The sequence below is a fragment of the Colletotrichum chrysophilum genome (genome assembly GCF_026319265.1).
Source record: "Colletotrichum chrysophilum strain AFK26 chromosome Unknown scaffold_203, whole genome shotgun sequence".
NCBI classification, from domain to species: domain Eukaryota; kingdom Fungi; phylum Ascomycota; class Sordariomycetes; order Glomerellales; family Glomerellaceae; genus Colletotrichum; species Colletotrichum chrysophilum.
In genome coordinates this window covers 1-15,429 of record NW_026517490.1, presented here as the reverse complement: position 1 = coordinate 15,429, position 15,429 = coordinate 1, and the positions used below count along the sequence as shown (strand labels likewise).

At 52.5% G+C, this 15,429-nt stretch overlaps 6 protein-coding genes across 6 annotated transcripts; 2 read left to right on the top strand and 4 right to left on the bottom strand.

Moving 5' to 3' along the window:
- Positions 1–655: 655 nt before the first annotated feature.
- On the top strand, positions 656–2,646 carry COL26b_013064 (uncharacterized protein; the record flags this gene model as incomplete). The annotated part of the gene is made up of 2 exons (XM_053185691.1): positions 656–1,600; positions 1,651–2,646. The coding sequence occupies 2 exons, from the start codon at positions 656–658 to the stop codon at positions 2,644–2,646; spliced, it is 1,941 nt and encodes a 646-aa protein (XP_053030357.1).
- Positions 2,647–2,728: 82 nt separating this feature from the next.
- On the bottom strand, positions 2,729–4,675 carry COL26b_013063 (uncharacterized protein; the record flags this gene model as incomplete). Its single annotated transcript, XM_053185690.1, has 3 exons — positions 2,729–3,940; positions 3,993–4,129; positions 4,258–4,675. 3 exons carry the CDS (start codon positions 4,673–4,675, stop codon positions 2,729–2,731), a joined length of 1,767 nt encoding a protein of 588 aa, XP_053030356.1.
- Positions 4,676–5,147: 472 nt separating this feature from the next.
- Positions 5,148–5,957, top strand: COL26b_013062 (uncharacterized protein; the record flags this gene model as incomplete). The annotated part of the gene is made up of 1 exon (XM_053185689.1): positions 5,148–5,957. One exon carries the CDS (start codon positions 5,148–5,150, stop codon positions 5,955–5,957), a length of 810 nt encoding a protein of 269 aa, XP_053030355.1.
- A 2,727-nt stretch (positions 5,958–8,684) lies between these two features.
- COL26b_013061 (uncharacterized protein) lies at positions 8,685–9,164 on the bottom strand (the record flags this gene model as incomplete). The annotated part of the gene is made up of 3 exons (XM_053185688.1): positions 8,685–8,808; positions 8,857–9,085; positions 9,146–9,164. The coding sequence occupies 3 exons, from the start codon at positions 9,162–9,164 to the stop codon at positions 8,685–8,687; spliced, it is 372 nt and encodes a 123-aa protein (XP_053030354.1).
- Positions 9,165–9,672: 508 nt separating this feature from the next.
- COL26b_013060 (uncharacterized protein) lies at positions 9,673–11,028 on the bottom strand (the record flags this gene model as incomplete). Its single annotated transcript, XM_053185687.1, has 1 exon — positions 9,673–11,028. One exon carries the CDS (start codon positions 11,026–11,028, stop codon positions 9,673–9,675), a length of 1,356 nt encoding a protein of 451 aa, XP_053030353.1.
- A 790-nt stretch (positions 11,029–11,818) lies between these two features.
- COL26b_013059 (uncharacterized protein) lies at positions 11,819–13,225 on the bottom strand (the record flags this gene model as incomplete). Its single annotated transcript, XM_053185686.1, has 4 exons — positions 11,819–12,171; positions 12,840–12,981; positions 13,054–13,094; positions 13,171–13,225. 4 exons carry the CDS (start codon positions 13,223–13,225, stop codon positions 11,819–11,821), a joined length of 591 nt encoding a protein of 196 aa, XP_053030352.1.
- Between the last annotated feature and the right edge of the window lie 2,204 nt (positions 13,226–15,429).

Genomic DNA, 15,429 nt, shown 5'->3' with positions numbered 1-15,429 from the left:
CTGAACGTACAGTTGCGTTGAGTGGCCGCCAACTGTGCGGGATTAGCCCGACCCAACAAAGTCTTGCTGCGGGGTTTCCCCGCGCCAGTCTCACCTCCGTCTTTTTTCAACCTCACCTCTGCGTGCCCACATCGGACATTTCCCGAACATCTTCAACCTCTTGCTTGACAATCCATCTCGACCGTTCCCCGAAACCCGCATTTTCGGACTGTGAACATCATCACCTGCAGTCTCCGGAGCATGCCCGATTCGAACACCTCCTGGCCGCCGCCAAGCCGCCAACCGCGGAGAACGGCCCGGCTGCGTCTGGCATGCGCCCGTTGCCAGAGGCGGAAGATCCGTGTAAGTGAGGGTGGATCGCGGTTCTCGGCGGGTGTTGCGGAGTGGAGTTTGCTGATTGGGCGCAGTGCGACGGCCAGCTTCCGGCTTGTAACAATTGCAAGAAGGCTTCGGTTGCCTGCATTGATGGAGAGAGTGTGCGTCTGAAGGACCTGCCGAGGGCGTGAGTGCGTTTGCTACCCTCTTGGGGCTCTGAGTTTAACAAAGGCAAAGGCAAATATCCAATCTCAAAGACCGCATCAGATGGCTCGAGAGCATAGTTCGAGACCGATGTCCTGATGTGGACTTGGCTCAAGGCCCGTCCGGTGATCTGGACATGGATGCTGATGGTGACGACACCTTCGTCGCTGAGACAACAGTTGACGACGGTAGTGTGCAACCGGAAGACCACATGAGCGCACCCGATTCCAACGGATCTGGACTTCATCAATCAGTGGCTCCCGAAAATGCGCCCATCCCGCAAACTCGTCCAGACGCTCGCGTGATTGATCCCTCAGCAAGCAACGCCCTTTCACACGAAATCGGCATGGTTTCTCTGGGCAGCAACCAGGACCCCAAGTACATCGGACCTTCTAGTGGATACTTCCTGGCCCGTCTGATGCTGAATTCCACGCGCCAAGAAGATCAGGCAGCGTGGCCCTCCAGGACGCCGGCGCAAAACAGCCCGTTCCCGACGGCACTCGTCGAGGCGATGCAGGGCCCGCTTCCGTTGCCGGGCAAGGAACAAGCCCGCCAGCTCGCCGAGATGTACTTCGACGTCATCAACGTGCAGTACCCCATCCTACACCAGCCGACGTTCATGATGCTGCTGGACCAGGTGTATGAGAATGGCTTGGAGGCGGAGCATGGCCCGACGGGTGCTTTCCAAGTCTTCATGGTGCTGGCGCTCGGAGCCACGGTCCTTTCCCGTCGGACGAGGGCCAGGCTTTCTGGGGAATCGTACTGCTTGTCAGCCCTGCAGTACTTTGATCGGATCAATGTTGAGAATTCCATTCGCGGGCTGCAGTGTTTGCTGCTACTGACGATATTTACCATGCACAGCGCGTGCATGCGTTTGGATGTGTGGTATCTCAACTACCAATGCATTGCTGCCGTTCTTGACTTGGGTCTTCAGCGAGACATCAACACTAATGCGGGAATTTCTCTGCTAGAGCAAGAGATGAGGACGAGGATATTCTGGGTTGTTCTCACCCTTGACAGGATGATTGCCACGATGATGGGCCGACCTATTGGGCTACGAGATGAAGCCTGTGACCTTCGAGTGGGTAGTCCATTTGATCTATGACAAAGACATTGCTAATTTTCGGATAGCTGCCCCAAAACATCGATGACTTCGCACTGCACAATTTCGCCCAACCAGCTGGATCTGCACCAATAGGCCGCATGGCTTTCTCCATCCACCTGTTCAGACTAGCCAAGCTCAACTCAGAGTTCAAATACGTCGCCAATAGCATTGTCCGCGATACCCCTCGATATGCCTACCCTGCAGTCATCGACATCAACGAATGGCAAAATGGCATGCTTCAGCAGTTGGATGAATGGCACAGCACCATCCCTCAACACCCTGGAGTGGAGTACGTCCAGATTGTCTGCCGGATTAGATACCACGGGCTCCGGATGCTACTTCTGCGGCCCAGTCCCGCGATACCCAACCCGTCGTCGGACTCATTACGCAAGTGCTTCGACGCCGCGTGCCAGGGCGTCCGTCTCCTGGACCAGCTATACAAGCAAAACATGCTGATGCACGCCTGGAACACGCCCCATTCAATCGTCTTGAGTATCATTACCATGCTGTATTGCATCAAAATGGTACCCGAGATTGCTCGTCAAACAGCATTAGACTCCCTCATGTCCGACTTCAGTGCCGGATTGGGGGTCTTGGCCGCCACCGGAGAGCATTGGTCTGGAGCGAAGCGGTGCCGAGATATTCTCGACGACATGATTCGCGCCACTGTTCGTTGGATCAAAGACATGCTGAGCCAACCTGCCACGTTGGACGTGCCGCAGCATCGCAGGTCCTCGCGTCTGGAATCTACACAGGCACCACCGCTCAACCCGTACGATCCCAATCTCAATGGCGCTTCAGCAGGCAGAATCGGCTTCTCTGAGAGCCTGTCTCACCCGATTACTATGGCATCAATGACCTCAAACGGACCAGAGGCATTTCTACCCCAAGACCCGTTCGAGTCGTTCTTGTCTAACACAGCTTTCGGTGACCAACTGCAGATGGGAGAGGGATCGAACTTGGATAGCATCATGCGTGGTCTTTTTGACGACTTCATACCGACATACCCTAGCTTCTCTTGAGCTGATTGCGGCTATTTACAATAATCTTGTACAGAATAGTGTTTTTCATATGGCACATTACAAACGTCTAATGATTCCCAAGTCATAACCCTCGTGATGGACCGCGAGCCGTTAGGAAGTCAAAGTCTCCGCCACCCTCAGCCTGATTAACCTCGCGCAAGTACAAGCCACGGTAACCCCTGATCCGCTTCTTCGCGATCCAAGGCGCGTTACTCCCACCATTTGCCTCCTCCTGCTCTAGTACCTGGAGCTTCTCGGCTATCCTCTTCTTGATCTCTTCATCTGAGATTTCGACCCTGATTACACGCTGCTCCGCGTCAAAAGTGATGATGTCGCCGTCCCTGACAATCCCCAACACCGACTCGGGATCAGCTGCCTCTGGAGAGATGTGAAGCACGATGGTCCCGCCAGCGGTACCGCTCATCCTGCCGTCCGACAAACGCAACATGTCTTGTACCCCCTGCGCGGCGAGTTTCCTAGGAATCGGGATCAGGCCTGCTTCCGGCATACCCGGGTTTCCAACCGGACCGATATTCTGCAAAACAAGCACACTATTCGGCGTGACGTCCAAGTCCGGATCGTCAATCCGAAGCGCCATGTCCGCGGATCCAGCGAACACGACCGCGGGGCCGGAGTGCTTCAGCAGATGCCGGTACTTTGACGCGCTCTGCTTGATCACCGCGCCGCCGGGCGCGATATTCCCGCGGAGCACAGCGAGCGCAGACGCCGGGTACAGCGGCTCGTTGAACGTCTGCAGGCAGTTGACCAAGCTGTCCCGCGGCACGGGGATGAAGGGCGTGCTCGCGAGCTCCTCGCCGAGCGTCCTGCCCGTAACCGTCATCGCGTCCAGGTACAGCAGGTCCTTGATCTCGTGCAGCAGCGCGAGCATGCCGCCGCTGTTGTGGAAGTCGGTCATGTAGTTGTCGCCGCTGGGCTTGAGGTCGACGATCAGGGGCGTCTTGCGGCCGATCTCGTCGAAGGTGTCGAGGGTGATGGTGCCGGCGACGGCCGGGTGGCGGCCGATGATGGCCATGAGGTGGACGACGGCGTTAGTGGAGCCGCCGATGGCCTGGAGGACGGTGATGGCGTTGAGGAAGGACTCGCGCGTGAGGAGGTCCTGGGGCTTGAGGCGCTTGGTGTGCAGGGCGACGGCGAGGCCGCCTGTTTGCTCGGCGATGCGGAGGCGGGCGGAGGAGACGGCGGGGGCGGTGGCGCCGGCGAAGGGCATCATGCCGAGGCCGACGAGGATGCAGGCCATGGTTGAGGCGGTGCCCATGACGCCGCATGTTCCTCCCTGTGTTGAGTTAGTAAAGTGAAATGAGTTGAGAGGTGTGTTTTCTACTCACCGTTGGTGCAAGCTCGTCATTGATGGCGGAGATATCTTCGATATCAATCTTCCCGGCTCTGTATGCCGCCCAGTTGTTGCGGCAATCTGTGCATGCGCCGATTCTTACACCCTTGTGGCTGCCCGGCATCATTGGCCCTGTGACCAGATGCAAAATGGGTTTGTTCGCAGAGATACCACCCATCAACTGAGCCGGTGTCGTCTTATCACATCCTACCCACCCGTCAGCCCCAGCACCGTCCGTCTCAGACCACACGACATCTTACCTCCAATCAACACCACAGCATCACACGGCTGCGCCTTGATCATCTCCTCGGTGTCCATGCTCATCAGGTTCCTCAGATACATGCTCGTCGGCGACGCGAAGCTCTCCGCGATGCTGATCGTGGGAAAGTCGATCGCCAGCCCGCCGTTGAGCTGCACCCCGCGCTTCACGGCCTCAATCAGCTGCGGCACGTTGGCGTGGCACGGGTTGAAGCTCGAGTACGTGTTGACAATGCCGATGATGGGGCGCGAGAGCGCATCCTCGCTGTAGCCGAGGGCCTTGATGAAGACCTTGCGCAGGAAGAGGGAGAAGTGCGCGTCGCCGTAGGAGGTGAGGCCCTGGCGGAGGCCGGTCGAGTTGGGGTCGATTGGGGTTGAGAGGTCGTAGTCGCCTATTACAGGCTTCTTTTGTTCTGCCATTTTTACTTACCTGTGCTTTCTCAAATTTTGAATTTTGATGTTGGGCTTTTTGGTGTTAGTTGGCTTGCGATTATAAGGGACGGTCACGTCATGAGGAGTATTAGTATTCCTGGTTTTATGGTTGGCTAGATGACCTTATCCGCGGGCCCGGTTGAGGTGCGGGGACTCCGCATGTCGTGATCCCGACGGTAATAGGACGGCCGAGGGACTCGGAGTCTTGTCCGTGACTGGCGGACTTTCTCCGTTTGCATGCGGCTTACAGCAAACTCTCATCGAGAAGCTTACTTGATGGCCGTGGCATTCGGGGAGCATTACTATGCGTATTTTGTGTGCGGTTCGTTTTGAGTATAAGTTAAGCTGTTGAATCGAGTGAAGCAATTATGATCGTCTTGACCCAGCTTCAACATCCCATTCATCGTCACCGAAGCCCCGTCTTTTCCGACCCTTTTCCGTCACCACTTACACCACACTCATGCTCGACCTCAGAGGAAAAGTCGCCCTCGTCATAGGCCTTGGCCAAACCGGCTCAGAAGGCTGGGGCATTGGGGCCGCCTGCGCCGTCACTTTTGCAAAGCAGGGCGCCATCATTTTTGGTGGAAACCGCACTATCGAGTCAACAGCCAAGACAAAGCAGGCCATTGAAGAAATCGGAGGCGTCTGCGATGTCGTCGCTACCGATGCCACCTCTTCAGAATCTGTAAAAGCGCTCGTGGACGCGTGTCTGGCAAAGCACGGCCGCATCGACATCCTCCTAGCAAACGTCGGGCAATCCCAGCCCGGGTGCCCTGCAACCATGTCCGAGGAGACGTGGGACTCTCAGATCGAGATCAATCTCAAGACCGTCTACCTCGCATGTCACCACGTCTTGCCTGTGATGGAGAAGCAGGAGACGGGCGGGAGCGTTGTGTGCATATCGAGCATTGCGGGATTGCGGTACATCGGGAAGCCGCAGGTCGCCTATAACACGACCAAGGCGGCAATTATGCAGTTCGTCAAGGCGACAGCCGTCATCTATGCCCCCAGAAAGGTGCGGCTGAATACCGTTGTTCCGGGGTTGATGGAGACGCCGTATACCAAGAGTTTGGCGTCGAGATTTCCGATGGAGGGCGGGTATGAGGCGTTCAAGAAGATGAGGGATGATCAGGTGCCAATGGGGAGGATGGGGGATGCGTGGGATGTTGCGAATGCGGCGGCGTTTTTGGTCTCTGATGAGGCGAGGTATATCACAGGGCAGAAGATTGTGGTTGATGGAGGGATTACTTCTTCTACAGGACGGACATGAATTGAAGATTGTTACCAGGTGGCGGTGCTTTTTGTCCTGCTCGAACCCTGCACATGTCGCCTCTTGCCAGATTTCAGATGCGTATTTCATAAGAGACGAGTAGGACTACAAACATTATGCTTAGCGCACCGGGGAATGTTTCTGTCGCTAACCGTATCAGATAAGCCCTGGTTCCAAACGCGATGTATTTGTAGCTGAAAGGGACAGTAAGGGTGTCGGCGCGAAGTTTATACACCTCTGATAAAAGCCCTGCCACTCATGTCTTCACTAAAGTTTCTCTATGTGCCTAAATAATAATCATGTCCTCCACGTGTTGCTGGTAGGCTGCAAGGAGTTCTAGTTCAGAGAACCTTTTGCGATGTCTGTCCGAAAACCATCCTATTCTCTTGTAAATGCGGTCCAGCTCACTTACAGGAGCTAAGATAATGCAAATGAGGTCGGTTTCCTTGGTATACGTTGAATCCCCACTCCCCGAGCAATTGCGCTCTTGGGCGTTGAGAACTAGGAAATTGATTGTACCACGCCCCTTAAATTGGATTTCTGTAGTGTCTGGAAAGGGCAACACAGAGATCGGATGGGCGTTTTTGTCTTTCAACTGAATCAATATCTGTCCGGCAATCGACTCTTGGCTATAGTGTCCAGCGATCAAGGGACCCCTCAACTTAATGTACCCTCCGGTAACGTCGACAACATCTTGGTTCCCGCTTCTTGTCGTAACATCCACATCTAGGACTGAAACCTGAAAGTGGAAGTCAGCCGCGGTCATATGCATCTTGAAAGGCCCATCAACCGATGCCCAAGACCAGGAAGGCGCCCGATATTGAGATGAAAGCCTTGGCTTTGGAGTGAAGACGGTCCAATTCAGCAAATCCAAGACCCGTGACCGCCATAGACCCGCGAGATATCTGTCACCGGTCACCTCCTGGAAGAGCTTGGCGATGCCCGAAAAGGCGTAGAGCTTGTCCTCTGGCCTCGTGAAGCGGCATTGGGAATAGGTCGTGACAAGATCGCGCCATAGTTCCAGCGCGTCGTAAGCCATGTTGTGGTCGTCAAGCCCTCGTTCCTGTGTTTTATCCAATTGTTTCCTCTCCTCAAATGGCTGAAGTAGTCTTTCAGTATCCTTGAAAGATATATGGAGGGGAATACCTCGAGGAAAGCCCTCACACTTGTGTTCCTCAAGACACTCCCACAGAACCTGATGTTGTGTAAAGTAGAGCTGGCGCGGCCCCAGGAAACGTTCCTGGAAGACCCAGCCCCTGCGATGAAGTGAACCCCCGAGAAGGTGGCGATCCCAATAGCTTTTATCAAAGATATAGAATGTTTCAGGGTGACCTGACGCCAAAGTCGAGGTGACCAAACCAGGCCGAATGTCTCGCCCATCTCGAGACCGGAAAAGTCCTCCATCGGCGTCATCTGACGCAGAAGCGGCGATATTACAAGCCGCGTTTGCGTATATATGCCGCATCTCAGGAGCTTCAGCCTCCCAATCGTCTCGGGAGTCTTGAATGATGCATAGACAGTCAATCCATATGTATCGAATTCCCAATCGCCGTGCCACAATAACTGTATCTTGGAATGTTTTGGGCAGACTAGAGATCTCTACTCCTTGTCGAAATTGGCTCATTGTGGACGATGTCAAGAGCTCGTGCTGGACATCGTCTCCCCAGCGGTAGCTCAGAGTCAGATACAGAAGAGATTCAGACAATATCGCATCTGTGCTTGTTATCAAAAGCTTCCATTGCGATTCCTCATGAGATCCAATGTCTATAAGACGTGACGGAAGCCAGCCCTCTGTCTGTCCAGGATGAGCCTTGCACTTCCTTGTATGGCGAGATGTGCACTCGCGAAACCAGGAATAAGCCAAGTCAAGGGTTTGTGAAGATCCGGTGCTTTCTTCGATGTCCGAGACCACGAATAAGTTCTCGTATTCACTTCCTATGGTTATTGTCAGTAAACGCATAATCATGAGCTCGTTGAAAGCGAGCTGTGTGGGCACGCAGTCGTAATTTGCGTACCTATTGACGGTATCAACCTGAAACGAACGTCGGTGGCGTGCTCTATTTGTTCTCGCGTCGGGTCATTGTAGAGGATCCAGACTCTGATTTGATGCAGCGTATTCTTAGGATACTCTTCTTTATCGATGATGTAGTAGAATGGACTCCAACTTTCCGGGGGCAGACAATCCCACGCTCGCCGATGCTGCTCGGAGAGATTCCATACTTTAGCACATATAAAGCAATCATCAGCGGCAGCCTTCCGAAAACGTTCCAAACTCTGGCCTGTCGGCATGCATGTGGCGTCACGGCCGATCCGACCACTGCTGGTCTGGATGACCTGCGTGCAGATAGAACATAGCCAGCCATTTGGCCGAGACATTGCGATGTGGATCTAGAAGCTGCTTTTTTTGGTGCGACGTCGTTCAGCTTGATAGTTTTGTCGTGACACTGAAGCTATCAGTGTATTTGCAAAGTAAACCAAGTATCATGATCGCGGTAAGAGACTCGGTTCTGGAGTTCTTGACCCCGCTCTCCAATGATCTGCCAACCCACAGCTCCTATCAATTCATCCTGCACGTATGTGGCACAAGCGACTTCGAGACGATCAGCCAATCAACGCCTTGTATCCTCTAGAACTCGCCGTTCTTCAATTCGAGCATCCCTGTATTCTTCGCATCACCTGACAAAGCGAAATCCACCAGTGTCAAGTCCGGGTATCTTAGTTTCGACACTACACAGCGCCATTCACGATTCCCTTCGCCACAAAGTCCCACATGTGTTCATCTTCTTGCTCAACTTCGAAATCAAATCTTGTGACATCCTCTTTGAAGGGCCAGAGGTAGGTGCTGGTCACTCTGCGGAGCTGGTCAGCAATTATTCGGGGAACAGCTGGGTACAATTACCTGTGGTGTTCAGCACTAGCCTGGTACCCTTCAAGTGCCTTGCGGTCCTCATGGAAGCTCAAAAGCGCGAAGTGATAGCCTTTGCTTCGCTCTATCGGGTCGGTAATGGAGGGACCACCGACAACAAGACGCTGTGCTTTCACACAGGGAAGTGTCTTGAGCGTCTTGAGCTCCCTCACAAACGTTGCTTTGTGTTCATCCGTCACATCGGAACGGAACTTGAATAACACTGATGATAATACGCATTAGCATATAAAAATTGGGTAGGTACATGGGTCGCAAGCCTTACCAATGTGAACGACAGTCATGTTGCAATTTCTGAGTATGGGAACGGCAAAGTTGGTCCTACAAATGAATAGCAACTGCAGAGAGAATGAGTGAACTGAAATCAATGGAAAATAATTGAAATTTCAGAAAAGCTGCCTTCAGTAGGCCTTGTGGATGAAAATTGCATCCTAGCCTCTGGGATAACGGACAAATCCCGCGGCCAACTGACACGGTCCGCGACGCCAGCGGGAATTGTCCGTCTGCGCCATCAACCCCCAAAGCCCCACCTGGTCACCCTCGGCGACGTGAAGCATCTTCCCGACTCAGTTTCGGCAACTTAGGAAGATGGCCGAGAAGACCAGTAGATCGAACGACTACGCGTCGACCGGAAGCAAGAAGATTTGAAGACTGGTAGATGCTTTTCCCATCGAAACTCGGCCTTTGGGTAGGTAGGTGCGTTTGCTCACTCGCAAACCCCAGTTCACGTTCATTCATGACCACTCAGAATATGTCAATATCTTCGACAAAAAATAGATTTAAAATTAGAAGTTAGAACATTCCCCTCAACTTGCCAACATCAGTCAAGTTCCCGATGTTAGCAAATGCGTCGTACGCTCTAACCGCCCTGTCCCCGCCAATAGCGATGGTGACTTGGTCCATGAACTTCTTTTTCAGGTCCTCAACGGTGAGTGGGTTCTCCTGGCTACCAATCGCGTTCACGATGTGCTTGTCCAACTTTGTCCCATCGTTGAAGTTCAACGTGATGTATCCTTGGGCGTTATCCACGCTTGCGTCCGTTGTCACGTTGACCTTCTTCCGCAGTTCAGCCACCGTCTGATTCTTCACCACAGCATCGGTGAACTCCTTAGGTGTCGCCTCTCCATAGAGCAGACCCACAGCGGTGGCATGGTAGATGCTGAACTTTCCCTCCAGGCCGGTTTGTGGATCCGTCTTGCCTGTGAGGATCAGAACTTGCGGGTTGACGCGAAGCTGAACAGATTCAATGTCTGTAATGGCCTTGCCTTCTTGCAAGATCTGGTTGTGGAGCTGGATTGCGCCGTCGATGGATGGGTGCATGACAATGCCACAAGGGAAAGGCTTGAATGTGTTCTTTTCAACTTCCCATATCTTGCCAAGTTGATCGAAGTAGGCCGTTGCGTTCTCACGCGTGCTGACGACGTGAAGCCAGCCAAACTTGGCTTCAAGACCTTGCAATGAACTTGTGTAGTTGTTCTTGGCAAGTAGGGCGGCAAGCATACCGCTTTGCGCGGCCCGGCCGACGTGGAATGACTTCGTGTCTGAGCCGAAATACTCTTGCATGCCAACAACTTGGGTTGCTGCTATGCCGATGGCGTTCCGCATAGTAGTGGTGTCAGATCCAAGAAGTCTGCTGACTGCCACTGCGGCGCCTATGGATCCAGTTGTACTCGTGATGTGCCATCCCACGTTGTAATGCTCGGGGTAGACTGACAAACCCAGCTTACACTCCGCCTCAACACCAGCCACGAAGGCGGTGATAAAATCCTGGCCGGAGACTGGGGCTTTCCACTCGGCAACAGCAAAGAGCGCGCTAGCGACGGGTCCAGCTGGATGGATGATTGTCTCCAAATGGGTATCGTCATAATCATCAACATGTGAGGCGATGCCATTGATCAAGGCCGCTGTCTGCGCATCCGCGTACCCTGCGCTGATGAAGTCATTGGCGCCAAGGATGCTCGATGTGGGAGGACCGCTGAAGGCAGCGAGGGTGGTGTTCTGCGCAATCTGGGGTGCGTCTTGGATGTAACCCCCGATTGCGCATCCGGCCCAGTTGTAAAGACTCTTAACAGCGGCATCCACCACGCCGGTTGTGAGGTTGGCGTAGGTCAGGTTCGTCGCCCACGTTGCGAGCTGGAGAGTGGCCATTTTAGATTGCTCCTGAGACGATGCGCCATCTTTGTCCTCGACGTGAAATCGCTTGTTTTTATCATCACTCGATCCTTCCATCTTCACTGACGTTTAACCGACGTCGGCGCCGAATGGTAGCGGGGGTAATGCGAGGTTCAGCGGTTGGTCGGATTTGACGGCATTTAGACCATGTCAGCGGCAGATAGCTCTCGGATTCTGCCCGACCCTAGCAATATAGCGATTGGTAATTGGTGGCGAAGGACGAACCCCTCCGGCAATGCTGGAGATGGCGGGGTAGATTTAACTTTCGGGGAAGTGATCGTCGCCCGTTCCAAGTGAGACTTGATGTTATGCTTAAAATGAAGGTATGGATTGCTTGCCAAATCAGAGTATTTCTCTATTGGCCAGCACGAAGTCGATTGTCAAGCAGGAATAACAGCTGTGCCGGCAACTCTCTTCCTATGTTTTGAATTTGTGGCAGAGGTGGTGCTGCGATTGCATCAAGTCAACGGTGCTCGCACGTGCATGAACAAAATTGAGAGCCCAGGTTCTGCTACCTCGTCAAAGATTGTGTGAAAGAAAGTTTTGGGGTTCCACTGCTAACTGTGATGTGGCGCAAGCATAGGACTTCCTACAGCTATCTTCGACAACAGGCTTAAGACAGTGCCTTCGACTTGATCTCAGTTTCACTGGTGTTGGGGTCCTTCTCATTTCCTCAGTAACTGCTCTAATTAGACCACCTTACCCCGCTGGTCTCGTCCATATTCGAACGGTAAACCCACTTACAACGGTTGAACCCAGTCAACTGTCACTGTGCCGAAGTTCCAACCTGAGAATCCTTGAGCTCTTTCAATTTTACTTCGTGATGACCACCTTCGATGAAAGGATCTGGTAGGCCCTCAATGACTTGTAACGAGGACTTCGCAGCTGAACCGTCGAAGATGGAGTCGATCTCCTCCAGAGTTTTACCCTTTGTCTCAGGGTAGAGCCACCATATGACGACAAAAATGGGCGCATTCCAAAGACAGTTGAGGATGTAGTATCTCCATGAGAGGTTTTGGATAGCGAGCGGGATAGCATAACTCAAGCCTGCCCCAACGAGGTAGCCAAGGGCCTGACCAACACCAACGCCGCGGGCTCTTTGGGTGTACTTGAGGATCTCTGGAGGGTATGAGTAGTTTAACAGCATCCTTCAGGATCGCGATCATTGATGTCAGCAAATATGCTCTCAACAAAGAGTGGCTGTCGCGTACCAAGATGAAAAGGCCGCCCAGTAAAAGATGAAGCACACGGCTACGGCCCCTTTGGCAAATGCGGCTTGGTTTGTAGCCTCGATATGTTGCTGCAGTATGGCAAGAGTAGCAAATGATGCAGCTATCACCATTGTGCCAATCACTAACAGTTTGTTCCATAGTGTTAGTAATGGAATGGTGGCGTGCGTCGACTTTCAACCAGCAAATGAACGCTGAGAGGGGCACTTGCGGAAAGACGACCTTCGCCCCATTTTCGAAACGAACCAAACGCCAAAGATGGAACAAGCTGCGGCCCATGCTGTAAGACCGACGTTGACCTGGAGAAGGGTAAAGGTGTTGGTCACACCAGTCCCACGGATGATGATGGTAAAGAAATATCTGCCCATCCGCTTGTCAGCAAATTCACGTCGAAAGGCCGAGAGTGGTCACTGGGAAAGTCGCTATACGGTAAGAAATTACTGCCATTCGTTTGGAAGAAGAGATTCGTCAAAACAGTGATGAGGAACCTGCGAAAATTGCGAGCTACACAAAATGGCTTTTGATCAGTTTAATCCCTCAGAGACAGGATTGACTTACCAGGAGACACAAGAGATTTCCAGGAGTCTCGTTGACTCAATTGACGCCCAAGTTCGATTGTCTGCTTGATCTGCTGAAATTCTGCCAGAATCTCGGGATCGTTCCTAGTTCTCTGACGGATCTTGACGAGGACCTCGAAGGCCTATGGTATTGACAGCGTCAGTAAAGTTGCATTGGCTACGATTGGTAGTCACAAATGAGTCAAAGCATTTACCTCATCTGCCCGGCCCTCGGCTACTAACCAGCGAATGCTTTCTGGTGCGAAAGGGAGTATTAGTAACGCAATAGCGGGCCCGGCGATATCAGCCTTGATAACCTAGACGTTACTGACTGACTGACACGAAGATGATGGAACCCTGATACATACCATGAGGCCCGCCCTCCATGCCCAATTGGAAGTTTTATTGTAAATTCCCAGGTAGATGAGACCACCCATCATGCCTGTAATAGGCAAACAAGCAACCATGACATTTGTTATCTCTTCCCGATACTTCGGAGGGCCAACCTCCATCAACCATGACGGGGCGCCAGCACCCGTAATGATGAACGAGAGACCCAATAAGAATCTACCACAAAGAAGCTGCACTTCTGAGAGCCCATCAGCATATTCTCATTCTGATCTAACCAAAAAACACATGCCTGCAGAAAACATGGACAAGAGGCTTACTTTCGTGGGCCGAGGCTTGAAGGGTGGCTCCGAGGAGAGCAATGGCGGAACCGATCATCAGACCTCTCCGACGGCCATACCGATCCAACACAAAGCCAGCAAATGGGACTGCAAAGACACAACCAGCATAGAGAATTGTGACATTGAGGCCGGCGAGAGCGGGAGTAAGTTCAAAATCTGTTAGTCAATGCAGGTCAATAGTTGAGCTCATCTCTAGTTCGGAGGTTCTAATTATGGCAAATAGGAAAAGAAAGGCATTGGGAATACAATTTTGGAAGGATTGCATAACGTTGAGACTATTGATAATGGCGACGTCGAGGGAGAAGACACAGGTGCTCGCGATGCAGGCAAGCAATGTAATAACCATAGCCTTTGAGCCCATATTTGCGATTTTGCGTTGTTGTTTGACGATGTTCCAATGTGGATGATGTAGAAGAGTCAAAATACGACGAAGAGATTAGATGAGCCGATCCGTAACGTGACCACTTCAACACACGCGAGGTCTCAGTCACTAACCTGACGTATCGACCAAGCGTCGACCGCTCGGCGAATCCGGACATGGAGCCCGACGTGCATGGAACAGCTATGTATGCCGAACTATTGCGAGACAGCAGGCGCGTAACTGGTGATAACAATTAACAATGGTATCTCAGTGTGGAACTGTTCAAGTTGGAATGCTGATCGGGCATTTCGGCCGAGTACCCCGCTGCCTCCCGTCGTCATATCGCGAAATATGCAGGTAGAGTCGACCTTGCTATCCGTAGTCGGTGATCTCTTGAGAGTAGTAGTGATGTGGTTGCTTTCGGTTAAGCGGGGGTCCTCTTTCTGCACCCGAGATGCCAGGATTGCGGGGCCGGCTGCCGCATTGTTGCTTGGCAGCTACGAGCCAAGCTGACCTCCAAGCGCCTTCATACAGCAGGTGGCACTGAACGACAAACTTGTTCATACAGTCACTGGTGTCCGAATCGTATTTGGCGGGCTCCGCGGAAGCCGTCAGTCTGTTGACGAGGAGAAGATAAATGATAGACGAAGATAATTAGATATCGTATTACTGCGTGTTGTGACTGTTGTCCGTTTCGAACTACAGAGCAGCTTGTATTCAATCCTTATGCCTTATCTATGATGCATTTCCCCCATGGTCTGTCAGCACTTTGGCTGAGCCCCCAAGCAATGTTGGGCCTTGTATCGTCCATCATTGTCATTCTCTCAATTCTATGGATCGTGGCTTCTTACAGCCGCGTCTTGTACCTGAGATCTCGAATGCCGCCCGGCCCCTTTCCGTACCCCATTGTCGGCAATATTGGACAAGTTCCTACTGAGAAACCCTACGTGACTTTCGAAAAGTGGTCCAAAGATTACAACAGCCCGCTGATCACCCTTTGGACGGGAAATCGTCCGACCGTCATAGCGAATGACTGCTGGTCGGCGTCAGATCTCATGGACAAGCGTGCAAATATCTACTCGTCACGCCCAGTCTCTTATCTTGCTGGTGACATGCTCGACGACACCGAAAATAATCAGACCAATCTTGTCTACGGCGATAAAGGGAGACTACACCGGCGAATCACGGTATGTAATTTGCTCTGTCTTATGGCCCCTTGATACTCTTGGTACAGCGCTTAATGATTTCAACAGCATTCAGCAGTAGGCAGCCAAGCTGTGCGAGGCTACCGGACGTGTCAAGGTAATGAGTCAAAGATCCTGGCCCGCGACATTTTGGATGGAAACGACTTCGTATTTGCTATCGAACGTTACGCATGTTCTGTGGCCTCCATCATCGGCTGGGTGTTACGGTCAGCTATCCGACAGTAGGGTCTGCTAACAGAAGTTGGGGATTGACGTTTAAACAGTACACTGGGGTCGTGGTCGTAGGTCGTAGGTCGTAGGCTGTAGTAGATCAAGTCTTCAGAGGCTAAGGTGATC